The sequence below is a fragment of the Marmota monax genome, unplaced genomic scaffold (genome assembly GCF_021218885.2).
Source record: "Marmota monax isolate L192 unplaced genomic scaffold, Marmota_monax_Labrador192_F-V1.1 WCK01_AAM20220418_F8-fsc00010, whole genome shotgun sequence".
Taxonomy (NCBI): Eukaryota; Metazoa; Chordata; class Mammalia; order Rodentia; family Sciuridae; genus Marmota; species Marmota monax.
Window position 1 is genome coordinate 13095596 of NW_026692321.1, and position 20553 is coordinate 13116148.

General features: G+C 36.8%; 1 protein-coding gene across 2 annotated transcripts in view; it reads right to left on the bottom strand.

Annotated features, from left to right (window-relative positions):
* Wdr35 (WD repeat domain 35) overlaps window positions 1–20553 on the bottom strand; it is a 58928-nt gene that overhangs the window by 10161 nt on the left and 28214 nt on the right. For both annotated transcript variants that reach the window (XM_046441317.2, XM_058578375.1), the window contains 10 exons: window positions 18830–18899; window positions 15730–15783; window positions 14219–14328; window positions 13423–13633; window positions 9925–10005; window positions 5484–5620; window positions 4973–5176; window positions 4108–4254; window positions 3305–3437; window positions 283–393 (listed from right to left, as the gene is read on the bottom strand). In XM_046441317.2, coding sequence (XP_046297273.1) covers window positions 283–393; window positions 3305–3437; window positions 4108–4254; window positions 4973–5176; window positions 5484–5620; window positions 9925–10005; window positions 13423–13633; window positions 14219–14328; window positions 15730–15783; window positions 18830–18899 — 1258 coding nt within the window. The remainder of the gene's footprint in view (window positions 1–282; window positions 394–3304; window positions 3438–4107; window positions 4255–4972; window positions 5177–5483; window positions 5621–9924; window positions 10006–13422; window positions 13634–14218; window positions 14329–15729; window positions 15784–18829; window positions 18900–20553) is intronic.

Genomic DNA, 20553 nt, shown 5'->3' on the forward strand with positions numbered 1-20553 from the left:
AGACTACAAGCACTGGTTTGTTCATGTTCCCTTATTGAGTTAGAGGGTCAATAATGAGTGGTTACCCTTCAAGGCAGCCCTTCAACAAACTCCAACACTTTCTCCGGCTTCAACTCCAAGGGAGACATATCTGGCCGCCTCCTTTCACAAAATTCCCTTCAAACCCTCCAACCCTCGCACTCGCCATAATCTCTACAGGATCATGACAGTGACTTTAATTTCACTTTAACTTAAAAATTCTTAAGACAACCAGCTGCACAGACATAAGTCTCAGCTCCTTACTTGGTTCAGATGTATGCAGGTATCTATAGCTGCCTTTGGTTGATTACATTTCAAAAACGCAGTCACTGCTTGTTCACACATTCCAACTCTCTGAAACATTTGTGCTATTTCCTGTAAGGACAAAACAGTACTATCAGATTTCACAGATAAAGGAAATCACTTATATTTTAATTTAGCAAAACTGTGCAGGGACATATGAAAATCAAATTGGTAGTTAAAGGAATTTTTCTTTTAAACAGACAGGGGCAGAGGCTACAAATCAGAACAGATGTTAAAGCACCTCCAACAAAACCAATACTTTACTGGTTTAGGCAGGAGATCTTAACCAGTCTCTGAAAACACTGCACTCCTTTCCTCTCTCAGCTCAGTAACTAGTATATAGAAACGTCAAGCTCCAAAACATATCCCACATTAGCAGGTAAAAAGAAGACCTATAAGAGAACTGGTAGTATGTTTGATGGTAATCATTAATTAAAAGCATAAGAAAAACTCTCCCATTCACAGAGCTCTCAAATACCTCTCTAAAGAAATACCCTATGCCAGGCATGCTGGTATACATTTTGGTACATCTATTCATAAAGTCAAGGCTCATGAGGATCACTTGAGCCTAGGAGGGTAAAAGTTCAAGACCAGTTTGGAACTGGAATATCCCCCAAAGACTCATGTGTTGAAGACTTGGTCCCCAGAGCAGCAGTGTTCAGAGATGGGGTTTTAGGAGGCTACTGTACACTGAGAGTGCTAATGTCATCAAAGACTGAATGGACTATGAGCAGGTGAGAGAAAGTGTAAGAGGTGGAACCTAGCTGAAGGAGGTGGGTCACTAGGAGAGTGCCCTAGATGGGTATATCTTGTCCCTGGACCCTTCCTGGCTGTCTCTGATTCCCAGCTGCCATGAAGTAAGCAGCTTTCTTCTGCCAGCCTGATGTTCTGCCTCTCCTCAACCCAGAGCAATGGAACTGAGACCTCTGAAAGTGGGAGTAAAAATCAATCTTTCCTTCTTTAAATTGTTCATGTCAGGTATTTTGGTCACAGCGATGAAAAGCTAACACAACAAGTCTAGGTAACAAAGGGAGACCACCCCACCACCCCACCCCCCAACCCCACCACCACCCCCACCACCTCACCCCCTACCCGCCACCCCGCTATCTCAAAACAAAATGGGAAATGCCCTAGAGAAACATGTCATTCATCAGTTCAAGAAGCTAGACCCAAACCGCTCCTTTGGGAAGCTGTGACAGGCAAGGAGAGCCACCACATCAAATCTGACCTGTTTGGCTATATTCCCCACTTTCAGAAAATAAATTTTTTGTTTGTTTCAGCATTTCTACTTCGCCAAATTGTTTCTCTCTTCACCCCGCCACCCCACTTCCAAAATACTTTTGGAAATATAAAATATATTTTAGGCTGGACACAGTGGTGAATGCCTATAATACCAGTAGCTCGGGAGGCGGAGGCAAGAGGATCACAAGTTCAAAGCCAGCCTCAGCAATTTAGCAAGGCACTAAGCAACTCAATGAGAACCTGTCTCTAAATGAAATACAAAATAGGGCTGGGGATGTGGCTCAGTGGTTGAGTGCCCCTGAGTTCAATCCCCAGTACCTGCCCCCACCCCCGCAAAAATAATAATAATAATAAATTTTAGTAGCAAAAATATTATAAAACATGAAAAAGTAAAGTTACTCATAATCTTATTACTCATAAGTAACCTCATAATAGTCTATGTAATTTCCTAGTATCTTTGTCCTATGAATGTACATGTATGTGTATTTATGTATGTATTGTGACCATACTATATGTAGTTCTGTATCCTGTACTTCCCACTTCAGTATTATGTACATCTTTTCATTCTATTAAAAATTCCTCTAAAACGTGATTTAAAATTTATAGTACAACTTAAAATTCATTATCTTAGTCATTTGGTTACTATTACCATTATAATTATTTAGTATTTTCTTAGTGATATTATTATTCTGGATCCTCTAAAGGAACATTTTTTTTTTTTTTTACTTAATCAGACACACCTCATAGAGAACACTAAGATAGGCACTCCAGGTGTCCATACCCAATATTCCTAGAAATTTTGTTGTCCTTCCTACTCAAGAAAATACTTAAGATTGAAAATAAAGGTAAATGACAATGCCAGTAAGAAAACTGAATTATCACAACTCTATACTTACCTATTAGTTAACAAACAAAATTTTTGAGGTGGAACTCACAACTGATACATGTCCAGACCCCACAGTTTAGAGCTACAACTTCATAGGTATCATACAGCTCAGTGATTTACAAATAAAATACAAACATCTTAACAATATTCAACAATTAATTAAAAGAGGCTTAAAAGGAATATTCAAAATAAAGAGAACTCCACTTTCAGTTTCTCTCTCTTTTTTTTTTTGTACAGGGGATTCAATTCAGGGGCACTCAACCACTGAACCACATCCCCTTCCCTATTTTCTATTTGATTTAGAGACAGGGTCTCACTGAGTTTCTTAGCACCTCACTTTTGCTGAGGTTGGCTTTGAACTCTTGATCCTCCTGCCTCAGCCTCCCAAGCTGCTGGGATTACAGGCGTGCACCACCATGCCAGGCTCAGTTTCTCTTATTTGACATTAAATACTTTATTATTAATGTAACCTAATAAATGCTGAGCTATCTTTTTAAACTTAAGTTGCAGCAAATTTCAAATTATTTTCAACCAAATACCTGACAACAGACATTTCATCTGTTAACAGTTCATGTATTCAGCTAACTTTTTAAAGCAATTTTATAAAACTGAAGAAACTATACAAGACTACGTTAAAGTATTAAGAATATAATTGATTTTCTCCTCTATTTTCAAACATTCTATAATACTGATATATTATTTCCTAATTAAAATAAAAGCACTACTCCATGTCTAAGAAACTATAAAATTATAGATTTTTAGTTTTCTTTATTACAGAGGATATTTCCTGACTATAACATAAAAATTTAATAAAATAACCTAACAACTTCAACAACTAAAATTTGCAATACCTACTGGAAGCAACTTGTGGTTTTCCGGAAGTGAATTGACAAGATTCTCCAATCCCTCATAATCTTCTAACATAAAATAACATTCAGCTAAGCGTTCCTGGTTCCGGCCTTGTACATAATATTGTACAGCATTCAACCTACAAAAAGAAAGAAAGAAAACTTTTTAAACTAATGTGAATCTTAATAAATAAGTCCTTCCACCAAAAATGTTCATTAGATTTACCAGTAGTGGTACTATCTAATTCATCATCTTCATTCACACAATTGCTTTAAAGCATATAAATCAGAGAGGGAAATCTAGAGACTATGTAGCATATTCTAGTTGTAACAGTCTTTGAATACTCTTATGAAATGTTATTTTAATCTAATATACCACTAAAGTATCTCCACTGACATAAAAAAGCACACTGATCAAGATGAAAACTTAAGAATAAAAGCAATGATTCCTGAAAACAATCTATAATAACAAAACAAGCAAATATAAAATACATTTTAACTTTGTTCAAAAATAAATCACATAATATCTTAGAATTACACACCATGATCTCAAACAGTGGAAAAATTCCTGGAGGTAAGTGCAAGTTTTTTGTTTGCTAACTCCAAAGTTTTACAATGCTCATCTCACAACTTCAAGGATCTCTTGCTCTCTAATGTCAATCGAGAGATATCTGAACTTTAAGACTCAGGAGAATGGTCCTCATTTCCCTAGCATTATTTCCAATTCTAGTGGAAATAATGGAAGTCCTCTTACAGTGCCAAAGCTAAGTGTTGTGTGAATGCATGAGGTGCTGCAGATAGGCTACATACCACTTTTGTCGATCAGCAAAGTAGTCTCCAATGGCACTGTGGGCTTGTTCAAGGAGACTGTCATCTGCATCACCAGATCCAGTTTTCAAGAGCTGGAGTACTCTAAACCAATCTCCTAATTTCAGTCGGAGGCCAATAGCGAGATCTCTGCAACCAACGGCATTCAGTCACTCATCCATTCCACAAATATTTATCAAGTGTCTACCTTTTGTTAGGTATACTTCTAGGTACAGAGAATAGGAACAGATAAGGTAACTCTCCAAACACTTTAGAAACAGCCTGACCAGGTAAGAGGCAATGAATGTGTGTCCCCTCCAAAATTCATGTGGAAATATAACCCCCATTGTGGTGTCAATAAGAGATGGAGTCTTGTCTTTTCAGGGCTTAAGTTGTTATTAAGGATCTTCTGGGAAGATAAATAACATTAAGAAAATAGAGACATAATATTTATACCTGAAATTAAGTTTGTACATTATTTTATATGAATAAGAATGAAAATATAATAAAACTCAGTCCATAACACCTTTGATTTTTATTTTATGTTTCCTGACAATGGAAAATTAAATAATGGTCTAAACCAAAAAAAGAGGACCAAAATTATGAGCCGTATGATAAGTGATAAAATCCCCTACTCTGTAGTTCTATCAGTATTTTCCTGCCAAGTGAAAAAGTCTCTATAGTGAATTATTAATAGTAAAAACATAGAAGCAAGCAACCCCCAAATTATAAAAGATAAATTAATGTGTAGAATATCTAGGTTGTATTCTAAACTAAAAATTATTTTTAAAAGAAATGATATGATACATTCACTTTTAAGCTATTATGAACAAAAGTACTTGGTGACACCTGATCCTTTGTCACCTACCTTCTGTCCATATCAAGATACATTCTTTCAGCCTCTTCAAACCTACCAAAGTAGGCCACCACTTCCGCCTGCTTCATTGACTCACTCTGCAGATTTCCCAGGCGCTTCACAAACTTAATGCCTTGGTAATCTTTGCAGCGCACAAATGCTTGCTCTGCAGTGGGCAAATCCAGTTTCTGAAGAGCTGCTTCAGCCAGTAATCGCCTTTATTAAAAAGAAGAAACAGAAAGGCTATTGAAAATTTCTGATAAACAAGCCTTGAACCAGAATTCAATGATTATGCCTATTGTTTCTGGTAAAGCGTGGTGGGAAGTATTTATTTTAGCACATGCAAACATTTTTCTTATAACACTGCTAATACTGAGGACTTCCACATCTAAAATGAATTTCTGTATTTTCAAAAGAAGAGCAAGAAAAGTCTGTTCCCATCAGGAGGGAGCAGGAGATGACAGAGCTGGGACTTTAAAAGCATGCACCTGACATCTTGAGAGGTTTTAGGTTTTTAAAATACCAAAGTCGGGGGTGTGGATTGTCCTCTATGAACTGAGATGCATCTTCAATTCCAACCTTCTCAATTAATGCTCGACTATCTCGAAGAGACCGAATCTCAAAGTTAATTATATAATCCTTGTTTGGATGTTCTGGATTCTAAAAGTAAAAATTAAAACAAAGGATTCAAATAGCTGCTAATAGAACATGTTTCTTTTTTTACAATTAAAACAGACAAAAAAAAAAACCTACATCTTATGGTAAGCAAAATTGGGAAGAAAAGAAATCCCCATTGTTATGGTTTAGTAATGAGGTATCCCCCAAAAGCTCACGTGTGAGACAATGTAAGAAAGCCCAGAGAAGAAATGATTGGGTTATGAGAGCTTTAATCTAATCAATGCATTAATTGCCTGGTAGGGATTAAGTGGTTGGTAACTGCAGGCAGGTAGGGTGTAGCTGGAGGAGGTAGGTCACTGGGGCCATTTCTTTGGGGGACATATTTTGTCCATGGTGATGGGAGTCTCTCTCTGCTTCCCTGTGCTGACCCCAGCTGCTTTCTTCTGCCATACAATTCTACCATGATATTCTACCTCACCTCAAGCCCTGAGGAATGAAGTTGGCTGTCTATGAACTGAGACCTCTGAAAATGAGCCCCAAAATAAACTTTTCCTTCTCTAATTGTCAAGTCTTCTTGTCAGGACTTTTGGTCACAGCAGGAAAAAAGCTGACTAAAATACCCATGTTTGGATATTATGAGTTACTTGGAAAACCCCCAACACACAAGTCAAGTCCTTCCTGAGCAATCAGCTGCCTATGGAAGAAGTGCACAGTGGTGGAAGGGTCCTTCCCAGATCTGCGTCCCTGTTTCTCTCTGCTTAATTTTTTTCCCCAGGTGATTCTTTTTTCCCCTCCAGAATGCTCCCTGCCCTCCACTGGAGCAGAAAACACACATTCAGCAGCCTCCACTCTGTCACTCCTTCAGCAACTCTTTCCCTGCCAGAAGTAATACTTTGTTACAGTACTTTCAGGCAGCCAAGAGATGAAAGAAAAAGGGCCAGTTGTCATCACTGCTTTCCTATCATAGTGAAGCAGTCTGACTAACACCACAAAACAACCGAAGGCCTGCCTTTCAGGAAAGAGCTATCTAATGGCCAAAGACAGGAAAGGCAACTATAATCAACTTACTGATATTACACATCCCAAATAATAGAAGAATGGAGCACACAGGGCAATCAGACCATGAGTGCAAAACAGCAGAGGGTGATCTCAGACAGGAGAGTTCTTTCAAAAGGTAAACAGAGCCATAGGCACCAACCCCCCACCCTGCAACTAAAGCACCATAGCTAAAGCTGCAAAGGCGTCTGGGGAACTCCTGAGCACAAAGGAGGAACTGGTAAGGAAAAGGCAGACGATCTGGATTCAAACAGCTAAGCTCTAATCCAATCCCATCACTCACTGGCCATGTGACAACTCCTTCTACACCTCCCCACACACCAGCCCACCCACCCAGGAAGCCTGGGCCCCTCTTCTCCAAACAGAAACCCAATCGTGTCCCTCCACTACTTCCCCACTGACTCCAGGATAAAGTGTAAACACAAGAACCAGGCTACAGGGTCCCTGAAGACCCACCCCAACCTCGAACTCCCAGCCTCATTTCTGCCAGTGCTACTAACTGTATATGCCAGCTTGGAAGCCACATCACTTGGAACCAAGTTATGTATGCCTCTGCCAATTGCTAACTGAGTGACACTGGTAAATTAGCTTCTCTCTCCAAGCTCCATCTTTTGTCCCCCAAAAAAAGCAGAGAAAATAATCAAATCTGCTTCCTAGAATTGTGAGGATTAAGAGAGAACACTCAAGGAGCTGGGGTTGTGGCTCAGCAGTAGAGCACTCACCTAGCACGTGCGAGGACCTGGGTTCGATCCTCAGCACCACATAAAAATAAATAAAAATAAAGAATATTGTGTCCATAAAAAAATAAATAAATAAAGGTATTGTGCCAACTACAAGTAAAATATAAATAATTTTAAAAAGAGAGAGAGAACACTCAGACCTTGTGCACAAGGCTCAGCCATGCTATTCACATTATTCCCAGTCTGAGAACTGACCCAATATTCTGTACATCAGAGCTTTGAACAGGAACACCCCCTGGCTGAATCAGCACCACCAAACCTCTTCTGGTTGCTGAATTCCTGGTCTATCTCCCCTGGAGCCAGGAACTGTGTTTACTTATGGGCTCTTTATCAATATTTCCCAAATCAATGGATAGATGAACTTTGGATAAGCCATTTTACTCACCAAGAGCCTTCCTCATCCAAAAAAGAGGTATGTGTAATACCTACCAGGCACATTATAATGACAAACGACAAATTTAACACCTCATTTGAAGGTACCATAGTAAACATTAACCCCTTCCTTTTTCTTTAATATTTCCTCTTCTCTCATCCTCCAAAAAACTTCTTTATTATTCTTAAAACTATGCTTGAATGAATCTGTGGTCCAGCTAATCCATAACCCTGGGTGAAAAAGAACCCGGAGAGAAGTATGACCATATTCTTTGGTAAGCTTTGCCTGTAGTAAGCCAAGTAGGTAAGAAACTATCACAGAGAATTTAGTTGTGGTTACAAATTAACTCCCCACCACCCCACCCCTATTCTTCCTCAAAAAACTGGGCACCAACACTGCAGGCAGTCTATCCTAACACTAGTGTATCCACAATCTTGGAGTACACCTAACCAATTGAAATACATATTTTCTGAAACACTTCAGACAATCACTAGATACAGTGATGCATTTTCAAACATTGTATAACTTAATACAATCAGCAACTATGAGCCCTTCTTGAAAAACACTACTAATGATGAAATCCAGCCAACTGAAAGACTAATCAAAATTAAGAACTTATGAATAGAGAAAATGTAGTAAAAAAAAAAAAAGACTAGTACTGTGAATTCATTTAAATATAAGAATCAACAACTGAAAGTTAGGCTTACAAAACAAAATTAAAATGTTCTGAATTTTGACAATGTGAACATAATAATATGGCTAACAAAAAAGGGGAGAAAACAAAAGAAAGTCATCTTTTAAAATGAAAAGTCAATCCATCCTATTAAAAATTAAAACATAGTTTAAACTGATAACTTAGTTTTCCACAAATTTTCTTCTTAAACTTGGGGAAATTATATTGTTTGTAGTGAAAAAAAATTACCTAAAAGGCCAGAATGACTTTATTAACTTTTAGATTACTTAATTAAAATTAAATTCAGCCATGCATGTAGTAAACACCTGTAATCCCAGCGACTCCAGAGGATGAAGCAGAAGGATCTCAACTTCAAACCCAGCATCAGCAACTTAGAGGGGCCCTAAGCAATTTAGCAAGACTCTATCTCAAAATTTAAAAAATAAAAAATGCTGAGGATGTGGCTCAGTGGTTAACACCTCTAGGTTCAATCTCCAGTACCTATCCCCAAAATTAAATTTGACACTAAAATTGTGGATTACATAATGATTTCATTTTTATAAAGTTACTTCTGTTCATCTATCTAACCTATCAAATCTGTCTCTCCACATATGGCTCATAGCTATATGGAATGCTAATGGTAATTATGAAAAAAGCTATCTGGTGGGATTTTAGGTGCTTTTTAAAGTCTTCCTCTTCAGCAATTTTCCATATTGCTTGAATTCTATATAATAATATCCACCACTTATTAGAAAGTGACAAAGTCATTATTCATTTTTTAAAACTCAGTGTAACAAACACTTCCTGAGAACCAAGTATATAGCAGACCCTTGCTGGATGCTGGGCACTCAAGAAGCTTACTGTCAAAGCATTAACACACAAAAACAGGTGAGACACTTCAGCTACCTTAGGTGGACTTTACCCACCTATGTCTCTGTTTTTAAAGGATACAGGCAAAATCGCATCTTCTAAAAAGAGTTCCCCAAACCTAAGTCCTTTGGAAAAGAGGTCAAGACAAACAAAAAGACTATTTCCCAGCACAAGTGAGGAAAGGGGGAATAGATATTCTCTGATGTTACCCACTTGTTTTACTGATTATATACTTTAAATAAGACGAGATCTCTCTCCTTATCTTTGCAGAAGTGCTATCCACACACAAAAGAGCCGGTCAACATGGAAAGCACACAATCCTAGGGTGCAACAGACTCAGACTCCTTCTGATGTTTGACTGCTGGCAGCTTCTTGAGCTTCATCCTTTTCTCCCTCCCCTTCTGCCTCACATGGGCAAGCTGAAACGCACAGGTGCTCCCTCCTTTGGGGCCAGCCAGAGTTTCAAACCATATTAGCCCCTACCCATGGGAATCAAAGCACAATGAACAGAGCAGGGTTGGACCCCAGATCTGTCTGACCTCCGAGTCCCCACTTTATCTGAGATGTCTGACCACCTGTTCAAAGACAAATCCCAGTTAAGCTGGAAAAAGAAATATAACTTTTTTAAAATTACCTTTAATATCTCATCCAACAGGACAGATTTGATTTCTAAATCCTCAAAGTTACAAATATATCCAGAGGTCTGAATGGGTTCCTTTAGAGACAAAAACAAATGTTAATGTTTCATCATGCAAAATGTCTCCTCCCTTAAGGAATCTGATTTTAAACTTTATCATCAAAACATTCAAACCAACAAAAAAGTAGAGAGAATACCATTACCACCATATATCCATCACTTAAATAATTACTAACATTTTGCTAAATATACTTTGTTTAATCTTTTGGCAGAAGTATTGTAAAGTAAATTACAGATATCATGACATTTCACCCCTAAACACCCCTAAGTACATTTCTCTACAAGATGAGGACATTTAATTCTTAGTAAAACCAATAAATACTACATTTGTATCATAGTACATCCATGATAATAATACCATAACATACTGAAAAGTCTATCTTCTGTAACGTAAGTCAGAGAATGTTCCTGACATATCTCCTACACAAGATTTTATTTGCAAATACATCTGTTATATGTCTATCTCTACCCTAATATTATGCAGGCTTTTGAAAGAAAGTATAAGAAATGCATACTATAATGTAAAGTAGCTGCCCTAAATCCTTAGTAGAAAAAAATAGGTATCAATAACAAAATAAATAAACTGCTAATATACTTAATACCTTTATGAATAATATAAAAGAAATAGGATATGTTATAAATAATAGGAGATGTAAATAATATCAAAATATAATTTTTAAGAATATATCTGCAGGTATATAACATATAATTATACTATACAATACAATAATATGAAACTAAGAAGTAAAAATGGATTCACATTTAGTTTAGTATATCTAAGTTTAAGAATGAGGTTGTTGTATGCACAGTAGATGTGCCCAATCAACCAATTATCTTTTATTTTCCAAAATTCATTATTCATTCATTTATACCTCAATTGATTATAAAGCTTCAGATCAATGGTCTATAAAGCTAAGCAGTATCAAGATATTTCTATTTATAAAAATATTGAAAAGAGGGCTGGGGTTGTGGCTCAGTGGCAGAGCACTTGCCACGCACATATGAGGCGCTAGGTTCAATCCTCAGCACCACATAAAAATAAAAAAAATAAAGATAAAGAAATTAAAATATATATATCAAAAAGACACTATCTAAAGTTTTCCATGCTGTTCCAAGAAACCTGCTTCCCTTACCCAGCACCAACTCAGAAGGTCTCACAACTCATGTAATACCACAGGCATTCTCTACTTTTCAATCTTGCACATTATAACATACTGGAGTTTGGATATACCTAATTAAGTGGCTTGAGGTATTATACAGTCCACTTTTAGCTACCCCTCACAGATTGGACGAGTATAATAAGAGTTTCTTGACAAAAATTTGTGAACTCAAGGTAATATTGGTAATGCAAGAGCAAGCAAATGGAAAGGCAGAACTGACTGCTCTGGCAGGCCCAGTACAAGCCTTAAGTCAGCCACACTACAGTGTGAAAACAGGGACATTCTCTCCTATCCTCACAGGGACAAAAATACATTTGGTTATTAACTGTTAAACAATAGCTCATCTCCTGAATGATAATACCAACTACTATGTCCTGAAGTTATATACTCTTCTGTAGTTCTGCAGATCTGTTAAATTCTTTCCTGGACTGGGACTGTGGCTTAGTGGTAGAGCACTTACCTGACATGCACAAGGCCCTGGTCAATCCCCAGGACACCATGAACATACATACACACACACACACAAAAAAAAATCTGTTTTGAGAAGTATGTTTTTACATGATCAATAAGCATCTAGAGGATGATTACTTATAACTGAACAAGCAGGGACCAGAACAAGCCAGTGTCTTCATGAAAGAACAGAAGCACAGAACAGCATGGTTTATTTAAAAAAAAAAAAAAAAAATCTAGACAGAGAAGGTTGTTCAAAAAAAATTCACCTAGCTTTAAATCTAATAGAAATTGAACTTCATGCCAAACCCCAAAATAAACTCAAATAACGAAAATAATATTTTTTAAAAAATAAAGGCTGTTCTGTTAGAACTACTTAAGAAACACTTTCCACCAGGCAAAAATTTCACTTGGTGCTAGATTGGCCACATGTGCTCCACACATTAAGAGCAGCCAGCCATAACAAACACTCACTTCTCCAGGCATATGATTTCCAGCTTAATGTGAGTGGATCCAAGAATAGAAAAAAGGACTCTAACATTCAAAAAGTATTCTACTCCCATCTTCAAGGTTATCCTGTGGTTATCTGTCAAATTTCTATAATTGTTTTGTGGCAAGGGTCAAATGCCCCTTAAGTCCTGGGAAAAAAACCATGCTTGCAGGTCAAATGTGGCAGTCCCAAATGTCTCTCCTTTGAACAATTTCTCAGGGTCTAAGAATTACAAAGGCCCTCAGACTTCTTAAAGCTTTAACAGAGCCTTTTATATCAGGTTATTTGCCAAAGATCCTGAGTAGGGCTAAATGGGGAAATGTAAAAATAATTTAGGATATTAAAGGGCCCAAAAGCTTAACCACTAAACAAATCTCCACACAAAATCTTTGGCAGCTCAAGGGCCAAACATACAATTTCTTCCAAAGGAAGCTATCAATGCAAACAGAAATGAACAACACAAAGCATTTATTAACTTGCTCCTCTTATTATTTCCCCCAGTGAAGTACAACAGAAAATTCCAAATTGAAAATCATTACTAATTTAAATGTTGTTTAAAAGATTTATCTTCTTGATTAGGCCAGAAGTGGAAAATCAAAACATAAACTTAAAAATCAGAGAAAAGGAGGGCTGGGGATGTGGCTCAAGCGGTAGCGCGCTCGCCTGGCATGTGTGCGGCCCGGGTTCGATCCTCAGCACCACATAAAAAAAAAAATCAGAGAAAAGGGCTTCCTGATACCAGGAAAGAAAAGAGAATCAGAATCCACCTAGCATATTTGCAAGAATATCTGGGTTAAGAAAGAGCCTGGATTAATGGGTGACATGGTGAATGTATAAGAAAGACAAGGTCCCTGTGAAACTAGACTCACAGAGAAGACAATGAAAGAACAAGGCAACTTTAAAGCTATATTTTTTGGGTTAGGTTTTTAAAAGAAATTTTAGCAAATAAGGCTATTGATTTTCTTTTTTCTTTTCCTCTTTGAATTTTGATTAAGAAAAAGACCATCTAGTGACCATAATTCTGTCTTTTAAGAAAAGAACAGATGTGCCTCGGTGGTAGAGTGCCCCCGAGTTCAATCCCCCAGTACAAAAAAAAAGAACAGATAAATGCTTAGGCAGTATCTTTCAGAGAAAGGGGAAGAGGAGAACATCTAAAAGATGAGTATTATTCCCACTTCAGATCAAATATTTTTAACCTCCACAAAAATGTGTTTACTTTCACAAATTTACATAGCCAACACCAATGAACCTCTGAAAGAAACAAAGGAGAAATATCCAGATTTTGATCTTTGGCTCATTATTTCTGGACTGTTAGCACTTGTTTCTTGTTTTTACCTCAGGATCCAAGTTTCTGAAAACATACATTCTTGTCTTCTCCATCATTGCAAACAAATCAGGATTATCCTTGGCCCACTTCATATCCCAGACATCTTTCCTCTCCAATTTTAACAGCTCGCCGACTACTTGCTGTCCTGTACTGTCTGTTACCCGAGTGTCCAAGTCAAAGAACACTAGAACTCCTGAGATGTCTATGATAGCAAGACGACTACAAAGGATGCCATCAGGGAAAGAGAAACAAATGTGAAATTACCATCTTGAATATAACAACCTACAACCATTCTTCAAAATCAGTTTATCAAAAACCTGAAACATGGGGCTAGGGTTGTGGCTGGGGCTGGGGTTGTGGCTCAGTGGTAGAGCGTTTGCCTGGCATGTGTGAGGCCCTGGGTTCAATCCTCAGCACCGCATATAAATAAATAAAAGATCCAATGACAACTAAAAAAAATATATCTATATATTTTTTAAAAACCTGAATCATGGTAAAAATGGCTTTAAATTTTTTTTATAAATTTGACTGGAGATATAGACTATTTTCTCCATTTTGCTTCCTTGTAAGGAAAATATATCCAGAGAGATTAAACCAACTGATAGGAAAATATAAAATACTCTCAAAACACTAAAGCTTTAAGAATAAAGGATTTCCATATATATCTAATAAAAAGCATTTAAACCAAAAACTATATAGTTTACAAGTTCATAACAAACACACTTGTCTTCACATTTATTACATAAACCCAACAATCCCAACTGATAACTTCTAACACCCCAGAAGGAGAGTTTTTATACTTACCTAGAGTTGCAATTTAAGGATAACTGGTAGGCTCGACAATTAAGGGAATATTTTTGAATCAAACCAACATTAGGAAGACTGTATCTCTGAATGGTGCCAGACTCACGACCCTATAGGAATTAGTTGTGATTACTAAAACATTTACCATAACAATATCAAACTACAACTGCAGATTTCTCTATACATCTACACGTGTGTTTTAAAACCAAAATGATATTGTCCTGCAAGTTTCCAATTCTGATACTGAATTATATCATTAAGTATATACTTATCTCCTAATTTAATTTAAACCTTTTTAAAGTGGCTAACGATGAAATGATTTTTTTTCACATAATGTTCAAGAAAGAAGTCAAAAACCTAGTTCTTTAGTAATATGTAAATTCTTCCATCACAAGGAAGAAATATCTACAGTTGTTTCTAGTTGCTATCTACGTTAATGTTCAAGATACATTAAGAGCTAAAGCATAAAGCGCTTGCTGATTTAAATTTCATATGAATGAAAAATCAATAAAAGATCACGGTATGAAACAGCTGTTTGCAAGTCTTGGATTTTTATCCTATAGCCACTTTCCTAACTCTAGTTTTGGTAAGGGAAAAAAAAATGACCTGAAAATAGTTATAATCTTGAATATTTGTTTAAATATGTTTTTAAAAATAAAACTAAATATACATTTCTATGTAATTCTGGGAAAACATCAAGACTGACAGATTGGCAGCAAGTATATCAGACAGGAGAGTGCTACGGTTTTCAAGCCCTGGCCAAAAGAAAGAGTGGAAGGTCCACACAGCCAGTCTTGACCTCTTTCCTCTAAACCAAGAGGAGCCTGTCAAAAAGGTGGGGATACTATAGAATACAGGGCACTTTGGAGTTTTTTCCCCCATAAAATTAGCTAACAGCTAACAAATGTTAGTAAAACTGGAAATATATACTACTTAGTCTGTTTCTGTAATTCCAATGCAACTCCACCAGTATTACTATATTAAAGTAAGCACTTATTTCTAAAATTAATATTTTCAAATGTCAGAGCTCAGGAAAAAACACTATACCATTGATTCTATTTGCAAAGTTCAACAGACATTTGCCGGCAACCTCTCTACTTTACTGGCTGGCAAACACCACCTCTTCATTCTAAGTTGTATGAAAGTAGCTGAGCCAAAGCATTTTCTTCAATATAAAATAGCAGACGACAGAGAAAACTTTCTAAATCCCATTACCACCAAGCAATTGATCGCACATCTTTCAACCCTTTATAGGGCTCCTTCAACCTGGTGTCAAACTCTAAATGTACTTTATCTTCTCAGATAGCCATCATTTTACTGCCTTTATAAACAGCATTTTTTGTACATGATTAATTTGTGAGGTTAGCTAGAAAACATTCTCCTTTCTTACATTAGACTCAGTAAAACATGGGGTACTCACAAGATGCTATTCATATCCAAAAATCATTGCTTTAACTTACTTTTAAAATTTAAACAATCATTACTTATAAAATAAGTTTTTTCCAACTTACCACAATGAGTGTCTTATCAGATGCAGTTATGGCACAAATTGGATCTCTTGTGCCCTAAAACAAATAACCAATTATTATTATTCAATAAATACCTATTGCATGCTTAATCTGTAAAAGATAAATGCAATTCACTAAGAAGAATATGGCAGGTTGGGGGTACAGCTCATCAGTAGAGTGTATGCATATCATGAGGGAGGCCTGGGGTTCAATCCCCAGGATCAAAAAACAAAAGAAGGAGAAAGAGGACAAAGAAGAAGAAAAGAATATTGTACATAAAGTATTTATTAACTTAAAAAGAAATTTACTTACTGAGCACTTATTATGTGCCAACCACATACTCAAATTAAATCTTTACTCTCAGGTGTAACTCAAAAGTGTACTGGGAGAGATGCTGAACTGAACACTTAATTGTAGACAGCATGATAGAAAAAGAGGCACAGACAGGGGTTATGAGAGCAGAGAGGGAGAAGCATCTAACCTACAGCAAGATGGGTGAAAGTCTAGCTCTAAAAGATGAACCAACAACAGCAGGGCTAGCACATGCCAGGAGGAAAAGTCAAATGGCATGGCACTGCAGCCACCTCCAGGGCATCATGTCTGGGGGGGAAGCCCATCTCAACAGGTTACACACTGTGTGATTCCATTCACAAAACAGCCTCAAACTGATAAAATTATACAGGTGGAAAACAGATCAGTGGTTGCCAGGCAACATGGATGGGCTGGTGAGTAGATGAAAACATGCATAAGTAGCACTGAAAGGAGTATTTTTCTGATAATAAAATTCCATACACACAACTGTATGTAAACACTGGTGGAAACTGAATTAGGAATAAGGCCCCAGTCTAGCAATAGTATTGGATCAATGTAAATTTCCTAGTTTGGATGTCATTTTACAATTACATAAGATGTCACCATTGTAGGAAGTAGAGTAATGGGACTATTTCTTCAACTTCCTGGGAGCCTACAATCATTTCAAAATATTTTTTTTTAATAAATCTAAAGAAAACATCAGCCCGGCATAGTCAGGAAACTGCAAGTTATTTAGCACAGCTGAGGAATGTGCAGGAGAAAAAGTGGATAGGAAGGGACAATGTGAGGGAGGGGAGAAGTTGGGGGTATCTATACTTTATTCCTAAAAATATAATAATCTGCTGAAGGTTAATATTTGGTGAGCAGGGGAAGGCAGCTGCGGTGCTGTCTTGCTCCACCATGCCCCACCCAGGTTTACATTTTATACAGCACACTGGCCAGCAATATGACAAATGGGTTGGCGCTGGGAGGATGTGGAAGCCTGAAAGTAAGAGGCTACGCTGTGCCATTAGACATCATAGCCACCCACCATATGTCACCATTTAAATGTAAAGTTTCATTAATTAAAGTGAAATACAATTTTGGACTCAGTTCCTCAGCAGAACTAGCCATATTTTAAGTGCTCAGCAGCTATATATGGCTAGTGGTTACTGCACTGAGCAAAGATAAAATATTCCCATTGTCACAGAAAGTTCTCTTGGGTGATAGTGAATGGAAATTTACTGCAGTGATCTAGACGGGAACTAATGATACTGAACTAATATAGAGATGGGACGCAAATTTGAGAGAAATCGGGGACTTGGCAATTTATTAGACACAAAGAGCAAGAGAAAAGGAGTTCTCATGATTTTTGCACAGATGGCAGAACCAGTCACTGACATGTATATGCATATGGAGGAATGGATTTGGAGGCAAGATGAATCATACTCAGGTTAAATTTGGGGTGCTTTCAAGCCATCCAATTTATTATACCCAAACAGCAAGAAATATATTATTATAAACTAGAAACATTAGAAAGATATTACAGTCATCCACATATAGATAAAGGGTGGGTTTCCAAAAGAACACTGAGAAGAGAGTATTAAGAGATGGTCTAGGTCCGGACATGAGGGGACACCACAGTAACAGAGGGAAAAAAAGACAAGGAAAAGACAGGTACAAAATCAAGAGTGTGGTTCCATGAAAGCCAAGCAGAAAAGAATGATCAAACATATTAAATGTCACATACAGATCAAAGAATATAAAAAAATTCCTATCAGAGTTGGCGATTCAGAGGCCTCTAGAAATCAAATGGCAATGAAGTGAAAATGGAATGTATAAGGCAAAGAAAATGAATGTAAAATATTCTTTCAAGAAGTTTAGCTCTAAAGGGATAAAGAGATAAGGCAGTAGTTAGAAGAATCCATATGGCTGACAGTGGAACTTGTTTTTAAGATGGGAGAGATTTCAGTCTACTTTATGTGAGAGTAGGGGAAAGAACTGCTTGATGATGAATCGATTTGGAATTTCCCAAAAGTTTCCTAATGGAAGGGAGGGACTGTTTCTTATTCACCAGAAGATTCCAGCATCCAATGTATGATACATAATAGACACTCAGTGAATACCTGTTGAATAAATGGATGGACACTGTAGATGACCAGAGGGACTCCTGCATATTCTAGTGAACAGATCTAGATCTGCTGTCAAAAGATCTAAATTTGAATCCTCACTTTGCTACTCTCAGTTTTCTTCTCTATAAGATAGAGAGGAGACTCCATACTATCTGGTTAGATGCATCAGATAAGAAAATAGATAAGAAAGAGCTTTAAATACTCTTAGAAAAATCTTACCAAAAACAAAATTGCTTACTAAAATATTAAATTATATTAGCTTATAAACAAAAGTATACTTCCACAAAGATAGAATGAACTATGCTACCTACAAAAATTGGTATACTCACGAATATGCCAGAGATGACAAGCCAATCTATGGTCAGTAGACCAAGTGATAGATCACAGACAATAAGATAGACAGAAGCTGAGAGAGGAGGGCAAGAAAGTGAGGAGAAAGTATGTTCCCCAATGCTTTTAGATAATTAGTTTTTCTATTATCCTATTAGCTACTTATCACCACTTTCATTTTCATTGAAGAGTTTTTTAAGATTTAAAAAAAAGTTTTTCAGAATAGAAAAAAAATTAAAATAACATCCCATTCACTGGAAATGAATTCTTTTTTCAGTTCTCCAAATAAAATTACAATATTTCCAAATCTACAAATATAAATCTTTTCTGGGAAAAATAAAATCACCTACTTGAATGGCTTTGCTATAATCAAGGACCCCATCCACTGATCCAGAAGGAGTATCATCAACATGATAAATTCTGTTAAAAAATTAGAATTCCAAAGAAAATTTAATAAAGGTTATATTATTTCATAATCTTTATAACAATGAAAGGATTGGGTGACACTACTGAATATTGTTACTTAATAAAAATCCTGATTATTTTAAATAATTCTTGATATAGCTTAGTTTCATAAGGTATCTACCAGATATTTACAGTTAAGTAAGCTGCTTCTGATAGCTGTGCCCCAAATATATCTGACCATTCAATTACATATTCCCATTGAATTTCATCAAGCTCTGAGGAAGAGGTTACCTTACTCTGTCAGGATTAACTCCTACTCCATGAACTTTCTCTGTTGTTTCTCCATAATTTCCCTTATGTCAGTATGTTTAATAAAAATAAAGCTTAAATGGACTTGAGAAGCACTAATTAAAGAAGATACGCCCCTTGTGGACCCCTGCCATCTCCCTGGCACCATATTACAATACTTTTTCAAATTGCAGTGGAGCGTCATTGCTGGTTTACTCGTCCACTGACTCCCACTAGGTGGTGAGATTCCTGGAGGCAAAGACTCTCCAGTCCCCAGCACAGTGCCACACACTCTCAAGTGCCATAATATCTGCTGAATAATTATTAAAATGAATAAAAAAATTTAAAGAATTACTAAAATACTATCCTTGCTCCAAGGCCTTGGGCAAATTACTTCACTTCCCTGAGCCTCAATTTCTCTCTCTGTAAAACAACAGTAAAGATCCTCCTCTAGCGTTTCTGGAGGCAAAAATAAAGTGATGTTTATAAAGCACATAATAAATAGAGCCTAACACAAACAGGGGCTCAGAAATTGCAGCTATAGTATAATCACAGAAAAACCGTGCCATTTTCTATTTTTAAAATACCATAAAATTTTATAATTATTCTGAAATCATGATTGTACATCATCAACATAATAAGTACATAGAATTTTAAAGAAATTTAATAGACAACTACTAAAATATAGAAACAGGGTATGTCTAAATCGGTACATGTTTCTGCATTTTAACACATTTCTATTAAACATATCTAGGCTTACACAATTATTACAAAAGAAGTCAAAGATTAGAACAGCAGTTCCCTCAAGAGATCATGTAACCCAGTGCCTTCTCTTAAAACCAGAAAGACACAAGAAAGGTCAGTCCCAGGAAAAGGGTTCCAAGTCAGATTAACTACATCTACACTTAGCACCTGATGACCTTTGGCAAACAACTGAAGCTCAGTGTCTCAGTTTCCTCTATGAAACAGGAATAATACAAATACCTATTAGATTTACGAAAGGATCTGGCACATAAGAAGTGTTCAATAAATGTTGGCTATTACCACTACCATCAACATATTTTACAGATGAGGAAACTGAGATCCGAGGAGAACCAGCTCCAAATACCAGTAAACACATCCCAGATAGGAAGATAAGGAAGTGCTGTCTTCTTGATTGAAACAGAAACTAGAATTCCTACAACTGGCTAACAGAGGACAATGGCTACACAGAGATGCTGGGTCTTTCCCTCCCACCCTATGCAACTATGTCCAAAGATCCAGCTTCTCTACAGAGACTGAAGGTCTCTGCTTATCATCACTACTACAGGAAATCCTCCAGAGGACTACTGAACTACCCTCAAGGAAGCCAAAGACCCTCTCCAGCTAACCTTGTAGCACT